The sequence below is a fragment of the Nerophis ophidion genome, linkage group LG04, assembly GCF_033978795.1.
Source record: "Nerophis ophidion isolate RoL-2023_Sa linkage group LG04, RoL_Noph_v1.0, whole genome shotgun sequence".
NCBI lineage: Eukaryota > Metazoa > Chordata > Actinopteri > Syngnathiformes > Syngnathidae > Nerophis > Nerophis ophidion.
The window spans coordinates 10,791,518-10,816,169 of record NC_084614.1 but is presented as its reverse complement, the minus strand read 5'-3'; the positions used below and the strand labels follow the sequence as shown (position 1 = coordinate 10,816,169).

Genomic DNA, 24,652 nt, shown 5'->3' with positions numbered 1-24,652 from the left:
TTTTTTTTTTTCGTGATTATCACGATCACGGCCGATAGAAGAGGCCGTGTGTTGTGATAATACGCGGAAAAAGCAATAAGTACAAGTTTGCCAAACAGTAAAATAGTTCATGTTTTGGCACATTAAGGCTGTCATCATCATAATAAACATTTTAATGTGATTTGCGCAAACTTGTGTGTTAGATTAAGAGAAATAACTCCATACTCTATATTAACATGCTAATAATTGAAGCTTGCCCTCTCCAAGACTGAGAGGAGGATTAGTCACTCTCCACACAGCAGACCAGGAGACAACTGCTTGGCTGAAGAACTTTGCATTCGCTAAATAAATTAACTGCTTTTGTAGGGTTTGTGTTTTTGGCTAAAATAATAACCAGATGAATCTGTGGCATGTCTCTAGAGAAAGGTCTCAGACTAATGCATTACCAGTTGTCTGGGAATTTTGACATTCACTCTTTGGAAAAATAACTAGGGCTGTAAAATTTAATGCATAAAGTTCTGCGATAAATCAGCACCCCCCGCAACCCCAAAAGGTACATGCGGTAGAAAATGTATAGATGGATGTGAAAAATATTGCATTAACCATATATGCATGCAGCACGGTGGAAGAGGGGTTAGTGCATCTGCCTCACAATGCAAAGGTCCTGGGTTCGATCCTGCGCTCGGGATCTTTCTGTGTGGAGTTTGCATGTTCTCCCATTGACTGCATGGGTTCCCTCAGGGTACTCTGGCTTCCTCCCACCTCCAAGGACATTCACCTGGGGATAGGTTGATTGGCAACAGTAAATTGGCCCTAGTGTGTGAATGTGAGTGTGAATGTTGTCTATCTGTGTTGGCCCTGCGATGAGGTGGCGACCAGGGTGTACACTGCCTTCCGCCCGAATGCAGCACCCCCGCGACCCCAAACAGGACAAGCGGTAGAAAATGGATGGAAGAAAATGGATGTATGCATATAAATTAATCACACAATTTATTTTGAGCTTAAACCATGAACGGTTACCTGGAAGGAGGCGTGGGTTGTGATATGGTCAGTGATTATGTTAATGCATACGCCAGCGCAAAGATGAGTGAAGAGACTCCGACTGTTGTGCTCGCTGACGGATTTCAGATAAAATGGTTACTATATTTTGGCCAAATTAATGTAGTACATTTAAGTAACACAATAAAAGTTTTCCTGTATGACATTCTGACAATAAAATTGGAGTTGTCCAAATATTGGGGTCTTTTTTGGTTAATTTAAATTAAGCAAGCCAGCAATAACCTCGTATTAACATTAATAGCACCAAAAATATTGTCATGCTTGTAACATTACGACTTTATACTTTTAATTTACTGTACCTATTTTGTTTTAGTGTGACCAAAATACCTTCTTCCTTTCGCGATTTGTAGAAATTGTGAAATGAATAACTGGTTCTCGTAGTGGTTGGCAGCAATCAATAATGAGGTCAAATGTATGTTGACCTGTAGCGCTTTCAAAAATGTATGACTATGCTTCATTTGTATTTTCTAGCATTATTTGTTTAGAGTATCAGACATTTTTTGCGTCGTTACAAGCTGTTGAGCTGTCTGAATGAACCGATTTATATACCATAGAGTTTAACAAAAAAAGTCAAAACAGTCAGACTTTTATCCTATTGAATGTTGTTTTTGACTCTTTAGAGCAAGTTCCACTTGTGTCTGTGTCCGACTTGAAGAAAGTGTTGGCGACCCTGCATTATAGAGAGCATACAAAAGTTGCTATTCAAGGTCAAATCACAGCTGTAAGATTTGTGGAAAAGTCAAGCACGACAAAAGCACAAGCCCCTGGAGAGAACGAGGTCAGATACATTATTTAAAATAAATGAAAAATGTAAAATAACATTTCATATACGTTCTGCAGATGCCCATTGTTTCCTCAGCTGGACAAACATTATTGGATGTACAAGAGAAATCTTCGTCTGGATCAAAATCAGTGGAACAATTAACTCCCAGAAAAAGAAAAAGGATAATACCAATAAGGTAAGTTTTTGTTTGCTACGATTATGTAAACACATGGATGTAATTTGGGGGATGGCACCTCTTTAAAAACGCAGTTTTTGTCCGCTGGCCTTTTTAATTTTCAAAAATAATGTATGCTATTGAATGGAGGCAAGTCAAACGCTTGTGCCAAGCGGAAAACCACTGCTCAGACTGAAGCCTGTCCTTTTAGACCGCTCACAAGCTCATTTATTGGCTTACTTAGGCAGCCTTCGTGCCAGTTGACCAATCAGTGGTCAGATGCAAGTAAACCCGATCAATCCCAGGAGAGATATATTCATGATGTAAATTATTTCAAAATAGTTGCTGTTTTGCTGTTAAACTGGTGAGTGAGATTACAAACTTTTCCAAACACTGCTTTTGTAATATTGCGTCTGTAGTTTATAGTACATTATATCGTACCAGGAAGAGAGCAGATCACAGAGACCTTCGAGAATTTTTAAATTCTACGCGTCAACCCCGACATGTGAGATATACCTTGTAAGATGTCAATTAATAAATGACAAAGTGCATTATATGAAATTTAATAACAAACGTAATTGCCTTGCCAGACATACCTGTCCCGTATTTATGTGTGTGTGTATATATATATATATATATATATATATATATATATATATATATATATATATACTGTGTATATATATATATATATATATATACTGTATATATATATATATATATACTGTATATATATATATATATACTGTATATATATAGCCCTGCGATGAGGTGGCGACTTGTCCAGGGTGTACCCCGCATTCCGCCCGACTGTAGCTGAGATAGGCGCCCCCCGCGACCCCAAAAGGGAATAAGCGGTAGAAAATGGATGGATGGATGTATATATTTATATATATATATATATAAGTATATATATTAGGGGTGTGGGAAAAAATCGATTCGAAATCGAATCGAATACGTTGTGCGATTCAGAATCGATTCTCATTTAAAAAAAAAACTATTTTTTTATTTTTATTTTTTTTATCAATCCAACAAACCACTACACAGCAATACCATAATGCAATCCAATTCCAAAACCAAACCTGACCCAGCAACACTCAGAACTGCAATAAACAGAGCAATTGAGAAGAGACACAAACACGACACAGAACAAACCAAAAGTAATGAAACAAAAATTTAGCCTTTAAGCTTTTTTATTTCACTTTTGTTTATTTTTTTGTTTATTTTAATAGTATTTTTAGAATGTGCCGTGGGCCTTTAAAATATTAGCTGTGGGCCGCAAATGGCCTCCGGGGCACACTTTTGACACCCCTGCTATATATAATAAAAAATAAAATCTGATAAATCTATGGATAAAAGGAGAGCCTGGCGACGCATGCGCATTTATCATAACTCTCTCGCTCTCTCTGTCTCTGACTCCCTCACGAATGTTGCTGCGTACACCACTTTTTTTTTTTAACCCCTTCTTAACCCTGAACGTACATTGAAAATACACGTAACCCTAACTTAAAATGCCGGACATTCGAGGCATTTAAGAAACTCCACCTGGACAGCTCCGCAAAGAGGACATCCCGTAAAAAGAGGAGGTATGGTTAGTCTATCATGGCCCAGTCGTTGCTAGCATGCCGTGTGTTGTTGTTTTTTTGATTGATTGAAACTTTTATTAGTAGATTGCACAGTACAGTACATATTCCGTACAATTGACCACTAAATGGTAACACCCGAATAGGTTTTTCAACTTGTTTAAGTCGAGGTCCATTTAAATCAATTCATGGTGCCTCGGTGTGCATTGTTTACACAATGTGCCGTGTGCTACTTAATATGTCCGTGTCGTTCGGTACACCTCTGAACCGAACCGAAACCCCCGTACCAAAACGGTTCAATACAAATACATGTACCGTTACACCCCTAATATATACATATATAAGTATATATATACAAACCCTGTTTCCATATGAGTTGGGAAATTGTGTTAGATGTAAATATAAACGGCATACAATGATTTGCAGATCCTTTTCAACCCATATTCAATTGAATGCACTACAAAGACAAGATATTTGATGTTCAAACTGATAAACTTAATTTGTTTTTTGCAAATAATAATTAATTTAGAATTTCATGGCTGCAACATGTGCCAAAGTAGTTGGGAGGGCATGTTCACCACTGTGTTAGATCACCTTTTCTTTTAACAACACTCAATAAATGTTTGGGAACTGAGGAAAATAATTGTTGAAGCTTTGAAAGTGGAATTCTTACTCATTCTTTCAACAGTCGGGGGTTACCGCTGTCGTATTTTACGCTTCATAATGCGCCACACATTTTCTATGGGAGACAGGTCTGGACTGCAGGCGGGCCAGGAAAGTACCCGCATTCTTTTTTTAAGAAGCCACGCTGTTGTAACACTTGTCTTGCTGAAATAAGCAGGGGCATCCATGATAACGTTACTTGGATGACAACATATGTTGCTCCAAAACCTGTATGAACCTTTCAACATTCTCTGGCGCCTTCACAGATGTTTAAGTTACCCATGCCTTGGGCATTAATGCACCCCCATACCAACACAAATGCTGGCTTTTGAACTTTGCGCCTGTAACAATCCAAATGGTTATTTTCCTCTTTGTTCTGCAGGACACCACGTCCTCTGTTTCCAAAAATAATTTGAAATGTGGACTCGTCAGACCACAGAACACCTTTCCACTTTGCATCAGTCAATCTTAGGTGAGCTCGGGCCCAGCCAAGCCGGCGGCGTTTCAGGATATTGTTGATAAATGGGTTTGGCTTTGCATAGTAGAGTTTTAACTTGCACCCACAGATGTAGCGACCAACTGTAGTTACTGACAGTGGTTTTATGAAGTGTTCCTGAGCCCATGTGGTGATATCCTTTACACACGGATGTCGGTTTTTGATGCAGTACCCCCTGAGGGATCAAAAGTCCGTAATATCATCGCCTACGTGCAGTGATTTCTCCAGATTCTCTGAACTTTTTGATTATTTATTGGTAAAATCCCCAAATTCTTTCCAATAGCTCGTTGAGAAATGTTGTTCCAAAACTGTTCGACAATTTGCTTCCAAAGTGGTGACCCTCACCCCATCCTTGTTTGTGAATTACTTAGCATTTCATGGAAGCTGCTTTTATACCCAATCATGGCACCCACCTGTTCCCAATTAGCCTGCACACCTGTGGGATGTTCCATTTAAGTGTTTGATGAGCATTCCTCAACTTTATCAGTATTGCCACCTTTCCCAACTTCTTTGTCACGTGTTGCTGGCATCAAATTCTAAAGTTAATGATTATTTGCACACAAAAAAAATGTTTATCAGTTTGATCATGAAATATGTTGTCTTTGTAGCATATTCAACTGAATATGGTTTGAAAATGATCTGCAAAAAATCATTGTATTCCATTTATATTTACATCTAACACAATTTCCCAACTCATATGGAAACGGGGTTTGTATAAGTATATACAGTATATCTATGTATATATATATATATATATATATATATATATATATATATATATACTTATATGTATATATATATATATACTTATATGTATATATACATATATGTATATATATATATATATATATACACTTGTATGTATATATATATATATATATATACTTATATGTGTATATATATATATATATATATATATATATACATCTGAGGTCCTCTCCAAGGTTTCTCATAGTCAGCATTGTCACTGGCGTCCCACTGGATGTGAATTCTCCCTGCCCACTGGGTGTGAGTTTTCCTTGCCCTTTTGTGGGTTCTTCCGAGGATGTTGTAGTCGTAATGATTTGTGCAGTCCTTTGAGACATTTGTGATTTGGGGCTATATAAATAAACATTGATTGATTGATTGATTGATATATATATATATATATATATATATATATGTATAAGTATATATGTATATATTTATATGCATGCATATATATGTGAGTGTGTATATATTAGGGCTGCGAATCTTTGGATGTCCCAGGATTCGATTCAATATCGATTCTTGGGTTCACGATTCAATTCAAAATCGATTTTTTTTTTTTTCAATTCAACACGATTCTCGATTCAAAAACAATTTTTTCCCGATTTAAAAGGATTCTCTATTCATTCAATACATAGGATTTCAGCAGGATCTACCCCAGTCTGCTGACATGCTAGCAGAGTAGTAGATTTAAAAAAAAAAAGCTTTTATAATTGTAAAGGACCATGTTTCATCAACTGATTGCAATAATGTCAATTTGTTTTAACTATTAAACGAACCAAAAATATGACTTATTTTATCTTTGTGAAAATATTGGACACAGTGTTTTGCAAGCTTATTGGATGCGATGCAAGTGTAAGCCACTGTGACACTATTGTTCTTATTTTTTTTTTTTTTTAAATGTCTAATGATAATGTCTATGAGGGATTTTTAATCAATGCTGTGCTGAAATTATAACTAATATTGATACTGTTGTTGATAATATTAATTTTTGTTTCACTGCTTTTGGTTTGTTCTGTGTCGTGTTTGTGTCTTCTCTCAATTGCTCTGTTTATTGCAGTTCTGAGTGTTGCTGGGTCAGGTTTGGTTTTGGAATTGGATTGCATTAATATGGTATTGCTGTGTATTGTTTTGTTGGATTGATAAAAAAATGTATATGTATATGTATGTATGTATGCACGTATATATATATGTATATGTAATTATTAGGGGTGTGGGAAAAATCGATTTGAATACGATTCGTGATTCTCACGTTTTGCGATTCAGAATCGATTCTCATTTTTGAAAAAATCGATTTAAAAAAAAAAAATAATAATGATTTTTTTTTTTTTTTTAATCAATCCAACAAACCAATACACAGCAATACCATAACAGTGCAATCCAATTCCAAAACCAAACATGACCCAGCCACACTCAGAACTGCAATAAACAGAGCAATTGAGAGGAGACACAAACATGACACAGAACAAACCAAAAGCAGTGAAACAAAAATGAATATTATCAACAACAGTATAAATGTTAGTTATAATTTCAGCATAGCAGTGATTAAAAATCCCTCATAGACATTATCATTAGACATTTATAAAAAAAAAAAAGAACAATAGTGTCACAGTGGCTTACACTTGCATCGCATCTCATAAGCTTGACAACACACTGTGTCCAATGTTTTCACAAAGATAAAATAAGTCATATTTTTGGTTTGTTTAATAGTGTCTTTATCTGAATTTTTTAAAACCTCTTTAAAGCTGTTCTCTAATCCAAATATCAATATGAATATGATCAGCTGGACTCTTGACACAATTGACACAGTCTTTTCGACAAGAAAAAGAAGTTCGGGGGAGCCTGGCTACCCTGATGGAACCATCGCTGTACGTGAGGGACTCCTGGAATACATGGAGGATGATGTGCCCCTCAGCCCTTTCCATCGAGGACGTCGAAGACATCTACCTATTTGGAGCTGTGATCGCGGGGCACTTGCTGATTGGGCTGTGCATTGCTCTGGTGTATCGACAAATTCGGAAGACGATGGCAGCCACTCAAGGGGCCCAACTGCTGTTCAACGCAATGGAAGGATTGGGTCGGGCTGTGGGAACACAAACTGGAGCGATTTCTGAGTTGAATCGCAAAATGGATCTCATCTTGGAAAAGTTTGCAGAGAAGGAATAATTAATTGGAATTGAAGAAATCCAGCATGGACAAACAGAGGAGATAAGTCCCAATGGTTGTCTTCTCGAAGAAAAACAACTTCTTAATCTACGATTTGGACTCCTTTGAATGGCCTTGACACAGGACAAGGCTGTTCTGAAGAAAATCTCCCTAGGACTTCTCAAAGATGGACGGTTTTGACCTTCCTTTATGTCAACAACACCTGCAGTCGAAGTTTGACCGGCCTCAGTCATACAAAAACATTCATTATCTCTCCCAAGTTAATTTGGCATATATGCTCATATGACCCCCACCCTTGAAATCAATGCCTTCACCACTGCTTAATTCCTCTGGGGCTGTGGATGGCTGAGCAGCGCTATACAGCGGCAGCGAGTCTCCTCAAACCCACCCCCTCCCTCTGTTGCAAGTTGGTGTGATATACGTACCATGTGTAAATGTGTGCCATGCTATGTGAGGTTTTTTCCTTGGACTCAGTCTGGACCCCTCCTGAGGGTCTAGCCTTAGACTGATATTTTTTTACTCCCCCCCCCTTTCTCCCAATGTCACCCTTTACTCACCTTTTCAAGGAGCGCCGTAAGTGGCTAATCTGTTGGCGGTCTCATCTTGACCTGTAACGTATGTCTGCTCTTAGCGGGACTTGTACCAAAAAATCAATCTCGTTGTACTTGTGCAATGACAATAAAGATCTATTCTATTCTATTCTATTCTATTCTATTCTATTCTAAAACAAATGTACATTATTGCAATCAGTTGATAAAACATTGTCCTTTACAATTATAAAAGCTTTTTTAAAAAAAATCTGCTACTCTGCTAGCATGTCAGCAGACTGGGGTAGATCCTGCTGAAATCCTATGTATTGAATGAATACAGAATCGTTTTGAATCGGAAAAATATCGTTTTTGAATCGACAATCGAGTTGAATCTAAAAAATCGATATATTATCGAATCGCGACCCCAAGAATTCGATAATATATCGATTTTTTTTATCGAATCGCGACCCCAAGAATCTCCTCTCTGAGCTGCAACCTTATCATGGTAGAGGAGTTTGCGTGTCCCAATGATCCTAGGAGCTATGTTGTCCGGGGGCATAAAGCCCCCTGGTAGGGTCTCCCAAGGTAAACAGGTTCTAGGTGAGGGATCAGACAAAGCGCAGCTCGAAGACCTTTATGAAGAAGAAAAAGCATGGAGCCAGATTTCCCTCGCCCAGACGCGGGTCACCGGGGCCCCCCCTCTGGAGCCAGGCCCGGAGGTGGGGCACGATGGCGAGCGCCTGGTGGCCGGGCCTGTTCCCATGGGGCCCGCCCGGGCACGGCCCGAAGAGGCAACGTGGGTCACCCCTCCAATGGGCTCACCACCCATAGCAGGGGTCATAGAGGTCGGGTGCAATGTGAGCTGGGCGGAAGCCGAAGGCAGGGCACTTGGCGGTCCGATCCTCGGCTACAGAAGCTAGCTCTTGGGACGTGGAACGTCACGTCACTGGGGGGGAAAGTGCCTGAGTTAGTGCGCGAAGTCGAGAAATTCCGGCTGGATATAGTCGGACTCACTTCGACCTACAGCAAGGGTTCTGGAACCACTTCTCTCGAGAGGGTTTGGACCCTCTTCCATTCTGGCGTTGCCGGCAGTGAGAGGTGACGGGCTGGGGTGGCAATTCTTGTTTTCCCCCCGGCTCAAAGCCTGTACGTTGGAGTTCGACCCGGTGGACGAAAGGGTAGCCTCCCTCCGCCTTCGGGTGGGGGGACGGGTCCTGACTGTTGTTTGTGCTTATGCACCTAACAGCAGTTCAGAGTACCCACCCTTTTTGGGAACACTCGAGGGAGTACTGGAAAGTGCTCCCCCGGGTGATTCCCTTGTCCTACTGGGGGACTTCAACGCTCATGTTGGCAACAACAGTGAAACCTGGAGAGGCGTGATTGGGAAGAATGGCCGCCCGGATCTGAACCCGAGTGGTGTTTTGTTATTGGACTTTTGTGCTCGTCACAGTTTGTCCATCACAAACACCATGTTCAAACATAAGGGTGTCCATATGTGCACTTGGCACCAGGACACCCTAGGCCGCAGTTCCATGATCGACTTTGTAGTTGTGTCATCGGATTTGCGGCCTTATGTTTTGGACACTCGGGTGAAGAGAGGGGCGGAGCTTTCTACCGATCACCACCTGGTGGTGAGTTGGCTGCGATGGTGGGGGAGGATGCCGGACAGACCTGGCAGGCCCAAACGAATTGTGAGGGTCTGCTGGGAACGTCTGGCAGAGTCTCCTGTCAGACAAAGTTTCAATTCCCACCTCCGGAAGAACTTTGAACATGTCACGAGGGAGGTGCTGGACATTGAGTCCGAGTGGACCATGTTCCGCACCTCTATTGTCGAGGCGGCAGATCGGAGCTGTGGCTGCAAGGTAGTTGGTGCCTGTCGGGGCGGCAATCCTAAAACCCCTTGGTGGACACCAGCGGTGAGGGATGCCGTCAAGCTGAAGAAGGAGTCCTATCAAGTCCTTTTGGCTCATAGGACTCCGGAGGCAGTGGACAGGTACTCGGACATGGGATAAGTTCGGGGATGCCATGGAAAACGACTTCCGGACGGCTTCGAAGCGATTCTGGACCACCGTCCGCCGCCTCAGGAAGGGGAAGCAGTGCACTATCAACACCGTGTATGGTGCGGATGTTGTGGATAGGTGGAAGCAATACTTCGAAGACCTCCTCAATCCCACCAACACGTCTTCCTATGAGGAAGCAGCGCGTGGGGAATCTGTGGTGGACTCTCCTATTTCTGGGGCTGAGGTCGCTGAGGTAGTTAAAAAGCTCCTCGGTGGCAAGGCCCCAGGGGTGGATGAGACCCGCCCGGAATTCCTTAAGGCTCTGGATGCTGTGGGGCTGTCTTGGTTGACAAGACTTTGCAGCATCGCGTGGACATCGGGGGCGGTACCTCTGGATTGGCAGACCGGGGTGGTGGTTCCTCTCTTTAAGAAGGGGGACCGGAGGGTGTGTTCCAACTATCGTGGGATCACACTCCTCAGCCTTCCCGGTAAGGTTTATTCAGGTGTACTGGAGAGGAGGCTACGCCGGATAGTCGAACCTCGGATTCAGGAGGAACAGTGTGGTTTTCGTCCTGGTCGTGGAACTGTGGACCAGCTCTATACTCTCGGCAGGGTTCTTGATGGTGCATGGGAGTTTGCCCAACTAGTTTACATGTGCTTTGTGGACTTGGAGAAGGCATTCGACCGTGTCCCTCGGGAAGTCCTGTGGGGAGTGCTCAGAGAGTATGGGGTATCGGACTGTCTTATTGTGGCGGTCCGTTCCCTGTACGATCAGTGCCAGAGCTTGGTCCGCATTGCCGGCAGTAAGTCGAACACATTTCCAGTGAGGGTTGGACTCCGCCAAGGCTGTCCTTTGTCACCGATTCTGTTCATAACTTTTATGGACATATTTTCTAGGCGCAGTCAAGGCGTTGAGGGGTTCCGGTTTGGTAACCGCAGGATTAGGTCTCTGCTTTTTGCAGATGATGTGGTCCTGATGGCTTCATCTGACCGGGATCTTCAGCTCTCGCTGGATCGGTTCGCAGCCGAGTGTGAAGCGACCGGAATGAGAATCAGCACCTCCAAGTCCGAGTCCATGGTTCTCGTCCGGAAAAGGGTGGAATGCCATCTCCGGGTTGGGGAGGAGACCCTGCCCCAAGTGGAGGAGTTCAAGTGCCTAGGAGTCTTGTTCACGAGTGAGGGAAGAGTGGATCGTGAGATCGACAGGCGGATTGGTGCGGCGTCTTCAGTAATGCGGACGTTGTACCGATCCGTTGTGGTGAAGAAGGAGCTGAGCCGGAAGGCAAAGCTCTCAATTTACCGGTCGATCTACGTTCCCATCCTCACCTATGGTCATGAGCTTTGGGTCATGACCGAAAGGATAATATCACGGGTACAAGCGGCCGAAATGAGTTTCCTCCGCCGTGTGGCGGGGCTCTCCCTTAGAGATAGGGTGAGAAGCTCTGCCAACCGGGAGGAACTCAAAGTAAAGCCACTGCTCCTTCACATCGAGAGGAGCCAGATGAGGTGGTAAGGGCATCTGGTCAGGATGCCACCCGAACGCCTCCCTAGGGAGGTGTTTAGGGCACGTACAACCGGTAGGAGGCCACGGGGAAGACCCAGGACACGTTGGGAAGACTATGTCTCCCGGCTGGCCTGGGAACGCCTCAGGATCCCCCGGGAAGAGCTAGACAAAGTGGCTGGGGAGAGGGAAGTCTGGGTTTCCCTGCTTAGGCTGTTTCCCCCGCGACCCGACCTCGGATAAGCAGAAGATGATGGATGGATGGATGGATGGACCCCAAGAATAGATATTTATCGAATCGTTGGACACCCAAAGATTCGCAGCCCTTATATATGTGTATATATATATATATATATGTATATATATATATATATATATATATATATATATATATATATATATATATATATATATATGTATGTGTGTCTGTGTGTGTGTGTACATACGTGGGTGTGTAGATATATGTATATATTTTAATATGTATGTATCACGCCAACCACGCCTCCTGTACTCAAAGCAATTGAGTACACCACCACCACCACCACATTTAAAATCCAAATTTTGTTCTGAACACAAATAAGTGATGGCATAGTTTATTCAATAATGCTAAAAACGCATTCAGTGTGCTGGCAAAATGGTAAGATGCAACAGTTCACAAGCTACTCCCTTGAACCATCCTCAGCAAAGATGTTTCTGCCTTACAGGGCAGTCCTACAAGAAAATAAAGAAGTAGGAGAGCCAGAAGAAGAAGGAGAGTCCCCATCAGGGGAACCGAGCGCGCATCCCCAAATTGAAGGTGGATTGTCCCTAGTGTCACGCTGTTTTTCACAGAAGTGCTCTTACGCATGTTTGGTTCCACCAGGCTGCCATGTCTTATCCTGGGAGAGCAGCGGGTGGTCGAGGCAACTCCAAGAAGTCTCTGAACATCTATGTCACGAAGTTCTTTATCAGAACAGTATTTCTCGGAGGTTCACCTTTGAAGAGAAAAACTCTCTCCTGAGTTGGAGCAACCTTCACCCCATGCAGTGGACACCCGAGCAATCAGCCAACACTGTCCCCTCTGCTGTTGAACTAGGATACTACAAAGTAACCATACTAGGTAAAACTTACAGTATGTTAGAAAATGGTAAATGAGTTATACAAAACCAGTGAAGTTGGCATGTTGTGAAAACTGTAAATAAAAACAGAATACAATGATTTGCAAATCTTTTGTCAATCTATATTCAATTGAATATACTGCAAAAACAAGCTATTTAATGTTCGAATTTAGTTGGCACAGGAGCATTTTCCCACTGTGTTACATGGCCTTTCATTTCATCAACACTCAGTAAATGTTTGGGAAGTGATGAGAACAATTTTTGAAGCTTTTCAAGTGGAATTATTTCCCATTCTTTCTTGATGTACAGCTTAAGTTGTTCATCAGTTTTGGGTCTCCGTTGTTGTATTTTACGCTTTATAGTGCACCACACATTTTTAATGAGAGACAGGTCTGGACTGCAGGCAGGCAAGTGTAGTACCCGCACTCTTACTATGCGCCACACTGTTGTAACACATGCAGAATGTAGCTTGGCATTGTCATACGCAGGCGGCGTCCATGAAAAAGAGGTTGCTTAGATAGCAACATATGTTGACTGACACACCCCCGTAACATCACAGATGCTGGCTTTTGAAATTTGCGCCAATAACAGCCCGAATGGTTATTTTCTTCTTTGGTCCAGAGGACACGACGTCCACAGTTTCCAAAAGCAATTTAAAATGTGAACTGTCAGACCACAGAACACTTTTCCTTTTTGCATCTGTCCATCTTAGATGAGCTCGAGCCCAGCGAAGCTGGCGGCATCTCTGGGTGTTGTTGATAAATGGCTTTTGCTTTGCATAGTAGAGTTTTAGCTTTCACTTACAGATGTAGCGACCAACTGTAGTTACTGACAGTGGTTTTCTGAAGTGTTCCTGAGCCCATGTGGTCATATGTTTTACACACTGATGTCGGTTTTTGATCCAGTACCGCCTGAGGGATTGAAGGTCACATGCATTTAATGTTGGTTTTCAGCCTTGCCGCTTATGTCCAGTTATTTCTTCAGATTCTTTGAACATTTTGATGATATTATGGACAGTAGATGGTGGAATCCCTAAATTCCTTGCAGTAGCTCGTTGAGAAATTTTGTTCTTTAACTGTTCGACAATTTGCTCAAGCATTTGTTCACAAAGTTGTGACTCTTGCCCCATCCTTGATTGTGAAAAACTGAGAATTTCATTAAAAATCTGCTTTTATACCCAATCATGGCATCCACCTGTTCCAAATTAGCCTGTTCACCTGTGGGATGTTCCAGATAAGTGTTTGATGAGCATTCATTAACTTCCTCAGTCTTTTTTGCCACTTGTGCCAACTTTTTTGAAACATGTTGCAGGCATCAAATTCCAAGTGAGCTAATATTTGCAGAAAGTAACAAAGTGTAGCAGTTTGAACATTAAGTATCTTGTCTCTGCAGTGTATACAATTGAATATAAGTTGAAAAGGATATACAAATCATTGTATTCTGTTTTTATTTACACAACGTGCCAACTTCACTGGTTTTGGGTTTTGTACTTATATAGCGCTTTTCTACCATCAAGGTACTCAAAGTGCTTTGACAATACCTTGCTTTTTGATGTATTCTGACTTTCAAACACTTGCTGCCTGTTGAACTATATGAATTGTTTTTACCATAGATAGACATAAGATATAGAATATTTTGCAATAATTTTTAGAGGGTTGTGTTTTAATAAGTATATCGTTAAAAAAAGAAAAAGAAAAAACTTTTATAAATAGTTCCCATCCAGAAAAATCAAAACAAGCTTTAGTGCTTTTACACATTGGAAACAGTTAAATAACTGTTTGTTCGCATGTTATAAGCGTAATTGCATTGAACAAAGAGAGCACATTTTACCAAGTCAAATTCTTGGCCAATAAATGTGATTCGCTGTACACAATATCATATCTTTCACAAAGATTAGTTAAGAGACAGTAAGAAAACAGACAGATTATCTGATTAGAGAAATATTTAGCCTTAATCACACTGCTGGTCAGTTCCGTTTTTTTTTTTTGCCTACACGCGACCTGCATGTTATTTTTTCGTGTCTATGTGAACAGTGCAATTCCAAATGTTTTATATCCGATCCAGGCCTTTTTTCGTGTGTGGATATAAATTGAATATTTATGCGATTTGTCCTCAATGTCAACGCTTCCGCGCTCAGGTCGCATCTCTCCGACCAGAATGTCATCAAAAAGCGATAAGTGTCATAATTATTCGCCAAAAAAGACGGTTACAAAATAAATATTTGACAACAGAAGCAGAAAGAAACAGCAGAAAAAACTTTAAAATAATACTTTTCAGGAACTCACGTGAAAATTCCATCACTTCTGACTCTGACTGCTCACCCACAGACACGTTCTACAAGAAGGCAGCAAAGCAAATTATCCTGTGAAACTGCAAGAGCCAAAATATTTGTCCTCTACCTTCTTAATCTTATACACGCAATAATTTGATTTAGAAAATGTTTGCTTTGATTGCACAAAATCAGAAAAAAAAATTGCCAATAATTGTATTTCCTCATACAATCTCAATGTTATGTTTTTAACTGAGATATGGCTTCACAAAAACAACAAAAATACATTTATGATTAAAACTAACCCACCTCACTTAAACTATGTGTTTGAGACATGACAAAACCAGAGCCATTGAGAATTAAAGATTCTGTCTGGGCACAGAAAGGGGAGTGCCGAAAAGTCGAATAGAAATAGCGCAAATGAAAGCTCATTGAGATTTACAAAGAAAAGTTAAATATGTTCAACCAGACTTTGGTAGAACAAGGGAATAATATTTCTCTGTAGTCATCACAAACTGTAGTAAGATCTTGTGTCCTGTTTGCTGCAGTAAACAGATGAACAAACCTTCCGGTTTCACTTCCAATAGAACTCATTTTTACATCAGAGTGGAACAAGTATTATATAACGCTAAAATTAAAGGCAAAAAAATGCAATAATTCCTGGAAATCAAATAGCTACTCTGCAGCCAACTAGACAACTAGAGCTAGCACTTTCCATTCCTGTCACTGACAAACAGTTAAAGAGATAATCCGCTGTCTGAATACATTAACATGCTGCCTTGATGAGTTGCTCACTAGATTTCTAAGGGTGTTTGTTACCACTATACGCTCATCTAGTTAACAATATCTGCCATTTTTGATCAAGTAAATATGCTTACAGCGGATCACCGTGATCAAACTCAAATTAATTGCGATCAACGATCACGATCATACAATTGCCCTGCCCTAGGTTCTGCTCTTTACTGGTTCAAGTCCTATCTCAATCCCAGCACATACTTTGTTGGAATTGGTAATGCCTCTCTGACCAAATGGCTATACCTGTGGGATTTCTCAGGGTTCAATTCTGGGAACCGTATTGTTACTCTTGAACATGCTGCCACTAGGTCAACTAATACTCAACTTCAATGTGTCCTACCACAACTATACAGATGATTCTCCGATCTATGTGTCTCTAACAGCAGGTGAACACCGATCTGTTGATTTACTTTGTCACTGCATCGAACTGTGTAGATGCAAAAAATATTTCTTCAGCTAAACTCAGACAAAACTACAAATATTGACTTTAGCTCTCAGAAGCAAACCATTATTAGTCACCTTGAGATTCTCTCCCTGAAAACTAATAATCGGGTTAGAAATCTGGGGGTAATAATCATACTTGCCAACCCTCCCGGATTTTCCCGAAATTCAGCGCCTCTCCCAAAAACCTACCGGAAGAAATTTTCTCCCGAAAATCTCCTGAAATTCAGTCGGAGCCGGAGGCCACGCACCCTCCAGCTCCATGCGGACCTGAGTGGGGACAGCCTGTTTTCATGTCCGCTTTCCCACTATATAAACAGCTTGCCTGCCCAATCACGTTACAACATCTACGGATTTTAATAAAAAACTGCACACACAAGGAGACGAAGCAGAAGAACGAGGAAGTTACAGCCATGGCGACGCCGTCTGTAATAGAGTGACCTATGTTGTCTGTTGCCATCTCCTGGTGAATGTTGGCTATAGCGTTATGGGGTTGCTTTTTGGGCACAGTAAAGAGCCCACAGTAAAGAGACGTAACTTCATCACCTCGCCTGGTTATTGACTCCAACCCAATATATTACACCGTCGACGAGCAAAATGAAGAAATGCGCTTGCTATTTCCAAAACGAATGGAAACAAGAATTTCAGTTTATCCAGAAGAGTTTGAAGGGGAAGTGGTATGTTGCCTGTAAATTTTGTAGAACAGACTTCTCCATTGAACACAGTGGCCGAACGGATATACTCAGTCATGAAAGGTCAGCGAAGCACAAAGCGCCCGCAGCGCAGCATCGTTCACAACCCAGTATTATGGGCCACCTCACAAAATTGAGACCCGATGGTGTAACTTATGCTGAGTCAAAGATGGCTATGCTGATAGCTGGAAGCAACATCCCGTTTTCATTTGCGGATGTCTACAACAAATCCGTGAAGAATATGTTCCCGGATTCGGAGATCGCTCGCCAGTTCGCAAATGGCAGAACAAAGGTTACTCAAATAGTGAAAGGTAAGGTTTTTTGTTTTTTTTTAGTAACCAGTAAGCACAGTACAGTTAGTAAAACAACTGTGTTTTTATTACTGTGTATTTGATAGATGCCGTCTGAAATTCAACAATTTCTTTTATTTATATATATAATAAAATAAATATATATAGCTAGAATTCGCTGAAAGTCAAGTATTTCATACATATATATATATATATATATATATATATATATATATATAAGAAATACTTGAGTTGGTTAATTGTAGCTGTAAATACACCCCTTCCCTCTTAACCATGCCCCCTGCCCCAACCATGCCTCCGCCCCATCCCCGACCACGCCCCCCACCTCCCAAAATCGGAGGTCTCAAGGTTGGCAAGTATGGTAATAATGGACCCGGCTTAGGTCACAATCAGCACCCTATACCACCTAAAACATTGCCAAAATCAGAGGAATAATGTCTGAATCAGACTTATAAAGACTAATCCATGTCTTTGTCCGCAGCACGTTGGACCCATGTTATGGCCTTCTCACTGGGCTCTCTAAAACAGCTGTAAAGAAGCTGCAGTACATCAAATTCTGCTGCTCAAATCCTGACTCCAACCATATTAGTCCAATCAATCAATCAATCAATGTTTACTTACATATACAGCCCTAAATAACTAGTGTCTCAAAGGGCTGCACAAACCACAACACAAACCACTACGACATCCTCGGTAGGTCCACATAAGGGCAAGGAAAACTCACACCCAGTGGGACGTCGGTGACAATGATGACCCAGTGGGACGTCGGTAATAAAAATAAAAGTAATAAAAACACAGTTGTTTTACTAACTGTACTGTGCTTGCTGGTTACTAAAAAAAAGTGCTCAGGTCACTTGCACTGGCTTCCTGTTGCTCAGAGAATGGACTTTAAAACAGCTCCGACATTTTAGCCTTTTCCTGCCCTGTCAGCAGCTATATATATTGTCAGAATTCACCTCCCGGTAATCGCTGCTGGTGTAATGGTACTCGCTTCAGCCTTTTGAGGCCAAGGGTGTGGCGTTTTTCCCCCGACCAGGTTTAAAAAAAAAAAAAGAAAGGGGTAATCAGCAGGGAAAAAACCTTTGCTTATTTTATTTTGTTTATTTGCACTGATAACAAATTATAAAACAAAGTGTTTCACATGTGTTCGTATTATACAAAAACTTGCATCTACGGTAATTAAATTCAGGCTTGAGTCAAGTCATTCGATGGAAACTGGTTTTACGAATTTAATTGGTTTGTGAACACTTCGTAAATATAGAAAAGTTTGATGTTAAGCAACATTTATCCATAAGAAACAATGTAAACAATAATGTGTTTCAGATGTAATCATTCATATTACTGAAAAACATGCACTTCATTAAATTCAGGCTTGAGTCAAATCGTGTGGTGGAATCTCGTTTTACAAATTTACTTGGTTCTTGAACACTTTATAAATATAGAAGTTTGTATGTTGAAGAACCTTTAACTATCAGAAACAATGTAAACATGAATAATGTGTTTGACATGTATTCATCTAATTAAATTCAGGCTTGAGTCAAATAGTTTGGTGAAACCTCATTTTACAAATTTAATTGGTCATTGAACAGTGTTTGTAAATAGAACAGTTTGTATGTTAAAGGAAATCTCTTCATAAAAAACAGTGTAAACAATAATGGGTTGTCGACAAGTCCATATTTTAGTAAACGTTTGTACACTTTGAAAACAATGTAAGGCATTATATAGTACTGAATACTGTATAGCAAAGGTCGCTTCGGCAGGAATCATTGTTAAGACCGGGAGGAAGTGGCAGGCACAAGAAGCCGTAAGCAGAGCAGAGGCGCGGCTGAGGCACAAAACCTTGCTGGGTACTGTGGCAAGGGGGAGGGCAGGCCTCGGCAGCTTTCCAAAACCACGCTTTGACCAGGCCCGTGGCAAGGAGAAGCGCCAACTGGTCCAGGAGGAGATCTGTGCAGAGGTGGAGGAAGAACGTTGCTGCCGGATGGTCGGCATGTCCAAACAAGTGGCGTGGACAAGGTGGGAGCATGCAGAACCTCGAAAACTCACCTGGGCAGAGCTCTGGAGAGCTGAACCTCTACGCACAAAATTTCTCATCCAGTCTGTGTACGATGTCCTCCCATGCCCCGCCAACCTGCACACCTGGTGCCTAGCATACACTCCGGAGTGCAAACTGTGCTAGAGGAGGGGCACTTTGGAGCACATCCTGAGTTGTTGCCCAAAGGCACTAGGGGAGGGGCGGTATCGCTGGCGCCACGAACAAGTTTTAAAAGCCCTGGCGGATTCTATCTGCGCAGCAATACATAACAGCAAGTCCCAGGCCGCCCCGAAGCAGTCAATCACCTTCATCAGAGCAGGACAGAAGGCAAACCGCAAGCCCAACTTCTCAGGAGGGCTCGTCGCCACCGCTCGTGACTGGTAGCTCCATGTTGACTTGGGAAGGCAACTCAAGTTCCCGGCCAACATCGCTACCACGTCACTCCGGCCAGACATGGTGTTAACATCGGAGTCAACCAAGCAAGTGCTGCTACTGGAGCTGACTGTCCCCTGGGAGGAGCGGATTGACGAAGCAAATGAGTGAAAGAGGTCCAAATACGCTGAGCTCACTGCAGAGTGTCGGAGTAACGGCTGGAGAGCCCGCTGCGAACCAGTCGAAATTGGGTGCAGGGGTTTTGCTGGTCACTCACTACAGCGTGTGTTTAGAATCCTTGGCATTAGAGGACTGCAATCCAGAAAAGCCACCAAGAACATCCTTGAGGCCGCAGAAAAAGCCTCCCGGTGGCTGTGGATCCGTAGGGGGGATCCGTGGTGCGCTACTTGGACACAGACCGGGGTCTGATCACCCCCGGCTGGGTCGCCCTGGCGAGGGTGTCTGATGATTGAAGACCCGAAACACCCTATGACCTCGGGTTTATCACTGATGACGTGTCCAAGCATCACCGTGAGGTGTATTCAAGTTCTAATACTGTATAGCAAACAAACATACCAAGGGGTTGATGGATCAGCTTTCTATTTAATAAAGTCAAAACAACAACAATTAGCTGAACTGTCCTCGTAAGCAACTATAATACAGTAGCTAACTACAGCACTGCTTTGCTGACTGACTAAGCACAAAGATCGAGCTTCCCGCCCGCAATGGATGTGCTGCCTGGCACAAAATTGCTGTGCTGCAAGGCACACAACGGGTGGATGAAACGTTCATACACTGGAAGAAGATTTGTACAGCAAAGCATATTTATATTCGTGTGTACCTAAATCAAAAAGTGTATGAAAGTTTCGTAAATCGAGGTTTCACTGTAATAATAAAAATGAAGACAATCATGTCAACAGGGTGTTACTTTTTATTTTACGGTAATGAGAGGCTAAACTGTATAAAAACATATGTATTCGTGTGGACATGCCAAGGAATAACAAGTAAAGCCCTCAACTGGACAAAGATTTAATGATCAATTCAGAGTCGCTCAGATCTGACAAACTGACTTTTTAGTGATCTTGTCGTGTCATCAGTGAGTCACTGGATTGAATGAAAATCAGAGAATATATTTTTAACAATCTCTTGTTTTAATGTTGTTATTCAGGCATAAACAAGATGATGGCTGTTGACGCCGCCTTTTTACCAGTTGTGTGCTCTAGCGAGCAAAGAGCTGTAGGTCTTCCTTACGCTCGCCATGACAACACCATGATGTCTTGTCTCTCCTCTGGATTCGTCTGTCCTCTCAGCAACAGCAAGGCGACAAGTCCCAGACCAGGTCATCATTACTAATACCACCTCAACTTGACTGATTTACAGTGTCTATTATCGTCACGCTGATACCACAATACCCTTTTATTTTGTCTTTCAGAGGAGATCTTGCTGACTGCGAGCGAACTAGAGGACATGCATTTGGTGTGTGTCTTGGACATTTGTCACCTGGGTGGAGAGGAGGTGGAGGTACTCCTTAGCAAAGTGTACAAAGTGACAGAGGTTTTCCTTGTTTAGCTGCTTACAAATATATTATACATTAATTGTTTTGGATTTAGATAATATTTAGAAACAGAAAAATACATTCTGCTTTTTCCATGCTTTCTAGTACATTAATGGTTTGTAAAAATACAACTATTCAGTAGTGTAGTGCCTCAAAAAACATTAATAATGTCATGTCGGATTATCACAAAGGACTGTAAAAAAAAAAAATAGTTAATCATTTGGGAAAACATGTAAACAAGTCATAAAATCCAAAGTCAACAAACTTAAATTTTCCTGCTCAAAATCACAATACATGCTATATGTTTAAATATATTTATTTCCATATAATTCACAATATGAATTATAATCCAGGTTGATTTATAAACAATTTAATATAACATAATTCATATCAAGGTCTTTTAGACTGTAAACTTAATTCTTTTTTTCATTTAAAAAATATTTTTAAAGCTTATTTCAATGGTAAATACATGAGGGGAAAAAGCACATACAAGCGACTGTGCAACACCAACACAAAGTCTCACCTCCTCTAATAAGACACTTCATTATCTCTTACAAAATTACTTTAATATTGAAATCATGAAACGTACACATGTAATGTATGAGATATACAAAATAAAACAATATGTAATCTAGTGTCTTTTGTACGTTCTAATTTACAGTATATGCATGTTTTTCTGCACAGAAACGGCAGAATTAACTTGTATACCAGGTTTGTGTTCCTCAGGTCCTGGCCTTAATTTGTCTTACGCCAAAAATGAAAGTCCCGTCGTCATCACCTGACAAATCAGGAAGATGGTCACAAATCTTCCAGAACATTGACACAAAATGGAAAAAGCCCAAGATGCTGAAAGGGGAGATGTTTGAAACGTTTAGAGCAGATTATTTACATGATCCAAAGGCTCTAAAATGTTTACATCCAAACATCAGGTAGAGAGAGTGTTTTTGTTTAATAATGCGAGTCTCTTAATACATTTTACTGTAATGGGAGCTCTTGTATGAGTCTGTAGTAGTTCATATCAATGTAAGGCAAACAATATAAGTGGCCCTTTGTAACTGAAAGGTCCACATGCCTCCTCACCACCACTGGCTTATGTGTCATTAACTGCGTATATGTGTATCTATGGCAGTGCTTAGCATTTAAGTCTCCTCCCTCCGCCAGCAAAAAAACAATTTGATGTTTGGATACACTTGATAATGGTGAACTTTAGTTTTCCTTATCATGGTTGTTGTATCACATGTAAGGGAGGGGGGGGGAAACAAGCTACACATTCCAAATCTACATTCTGTAATCTTTCAGGGTGGAACATGGTTTCTGACAAAATATCCACACACAATGGAATGTCAGGGTATTGGAACAAATAAAATACTTATAATACATGTATGTATGTGTGTATATATATATATATATATATATATGCATATGCATATTTATATATTGGTATGTATACATATATATGTAAATATATATGTATAAACACACGCAGTACAGTGGTTTATAATACATTGAAACAGTATAAATTACATTCTCAAACAAACATTGCACATAGTAACTATTGTGTCTGTTGTTTTGGATTCTCAGTAAAAGCTGATTTTCAGGTTTTATTCAAAAACCAAATAGTTAAAAGTACATGTGAGTGACAAATGAGAGAACACTGTTGCTGTGTTTGAGCCTCAGATAATTTGCAGCTGTTCATCACTGCAGCTTCTTCAAATACTTCACATCTCTATCTGATGCATCGTCATTGCACACAAGCTGGACTACTCTGTACTATACACTTACCAGCCACCATTTCTGCATGCCTGAAGATTTCATACTACCTTAAGAGCCAATTTTGTAGTATTTTTTTTTCAAGCTGCCCTCTTTGAAGTTCAGCACATACTTTTGGTATACTGTTGTATATTAGTAAATTCCTTTTTTCTACTGTAACATACATCTTTCTAATGGGTTATACAGATACACTAACATGCCACAATTGTTGCACAATGTAATGAGATCCAAGAAATGTTGCCTTTACCAAGATAATAATCCCTCATTTTAACTGGTAACACCCAAATAAGTTTTTCAACTTGTTTAAGTCGGGGTCCACGTTAATCAATTCAGTTAGTCATTAATTAGTTCCAGTCATAACCTCGATAAATGAATTCACGCGAAGTAGGAATTTTTAATTATAAAGCTAATATTTTCACAGTAAAAGTATACAAAAACGTTAACCGTCTTTATGAAATGACACCCTTTTGTCAGTTTAACACCCTTTTAATGCAGTAGTAATGCTGCCTGAGACTGAGCCAATCAGTGGTCTCGATACTGAACAGCGTGATCTGATTAGTGTGGTTTCATCTAGTTGCCAATACTACTATCACATTGGTATTTTAAGCATTTAGCCATTTTCATGGTTGAAAATGCTTAATTTAGTGCATCATTTTTGTAGAATATGCTTTAAAAATACAAAACAATCTGCATTATATGAAGCGTACCTTCAATTTAGTTGTAAATACAGCATTACTTTATTTCATTGAAAATCATGTATATTGAAGTAAATATGTATGTATGTATGTATGTATTATATGTATGTGTGCATATATTTATATTTATATATATATATAGATAATGTGTACCCCGCCTTCCGCCCGATCTTGGCTGAGATAGGCACTAGCGCCCCCCGCGACCCCAAAGGGAATAAGCAGTAGAAAATGAATGGGATGGATATATATATATATATATATATATATATATATATATATATATATATATATATATATATATATATATATATATATATATATATATATATATATAGATAAACATACACATACCTACATGTTGCCTATTTGCATTTCTATAATCCAAATTATATCACAATATGTTTAAGGCTGATTTGTCATTTGCATGTCAACAAAAATATTACAAACCCCTATCTTTGTAATGCAACTACAAAAATATAGCAAATTTAAACCTACCTGAAAATAACCTTGTCTTTTTGTGCTATGTTTGTGGCATGTTTTGTAGAGTGATAAATAAGGATTTACAAACATACAACAATTTGACATACATTTTGTAACCTCTCAAATAGTGAATTGCTTGTAATCCGTCATGTGACTTTTTCCCGAAAGTGGAAATTAGTGGTGGTCAACCAAACCAGAATGGCTGTTGTACAGCAAGAGGCGCGTGGATTCTCTAAGTAAGGAAAGGTCTTAAATTTTCCTCTAAAAATCTAACTTTGCAATGGAATCCATCCCTATACTTTATCAGAAAAGGTTGGTCTATTAATATCAAGGATTAAACTTCGGTGGAGTTCCCAGAAATATGGAACTATCTGGTGCTCAAAACGCCATTCTACACGACAAAATTGATGTAAACTTGGAAAAGCAAGGAGGTCTACAACTTTTTTGTGTGTGGCTGGGTCAATGACATTGGTATCAA

The 24,652-nt window shown here is 40.5% G+C and overlaps 1 protein-coding gene across 2 annotated transcripts in view; it reads left to right on the top strand.

The window, feature by feature from the left end:
• Nucleotides 1–21,493, top strand: part of radx (RPA1 related single stranded DNA binding protein) — a 42,060-nt gene extending 20,567 nt beyond the window's left edge. Inside the window, exons 9-14 of one of the 2 annotated variants that reach the window (XM_061897024.1) lie at nucleotides 1,659–1,816; nucleotides 1,879–1,997; nucleotides 12,367–12,437; nucleotides 12,525–12,761; nucleotides 20,843–21,013; nucleotides 21,107–21,493. In XM_061897024.1, coding sequence (XP_061753008.1) covers nucleotides 1,659–1,816; nucleotides 1,879–1,997; nucleotides 12,367–12,437; nucleotides 12,525–12,761; nucleotides 20,843–21,013; nucleotides 21,107–21,243 — 893 coding nt within the window. In that variant the 3' untranslated portion in view covers nucleotides 21,244–21,493. Of the gene's footprint in view, nucleotides 1–1,658; nucleotides 1,817–1,878; nucleotides 1,998–12,366; nucleotides 12,459–12,524; nucleotides 12,762–20,842; nucleotides 21,014–21,106 lie in introns of both variants that reach the window. The other variant, XM_061897023.1, reaches the window with a different exon arrangement.
• Nucleotides 21,494–24,652: the final 3,159 nt, after the last annotated feature.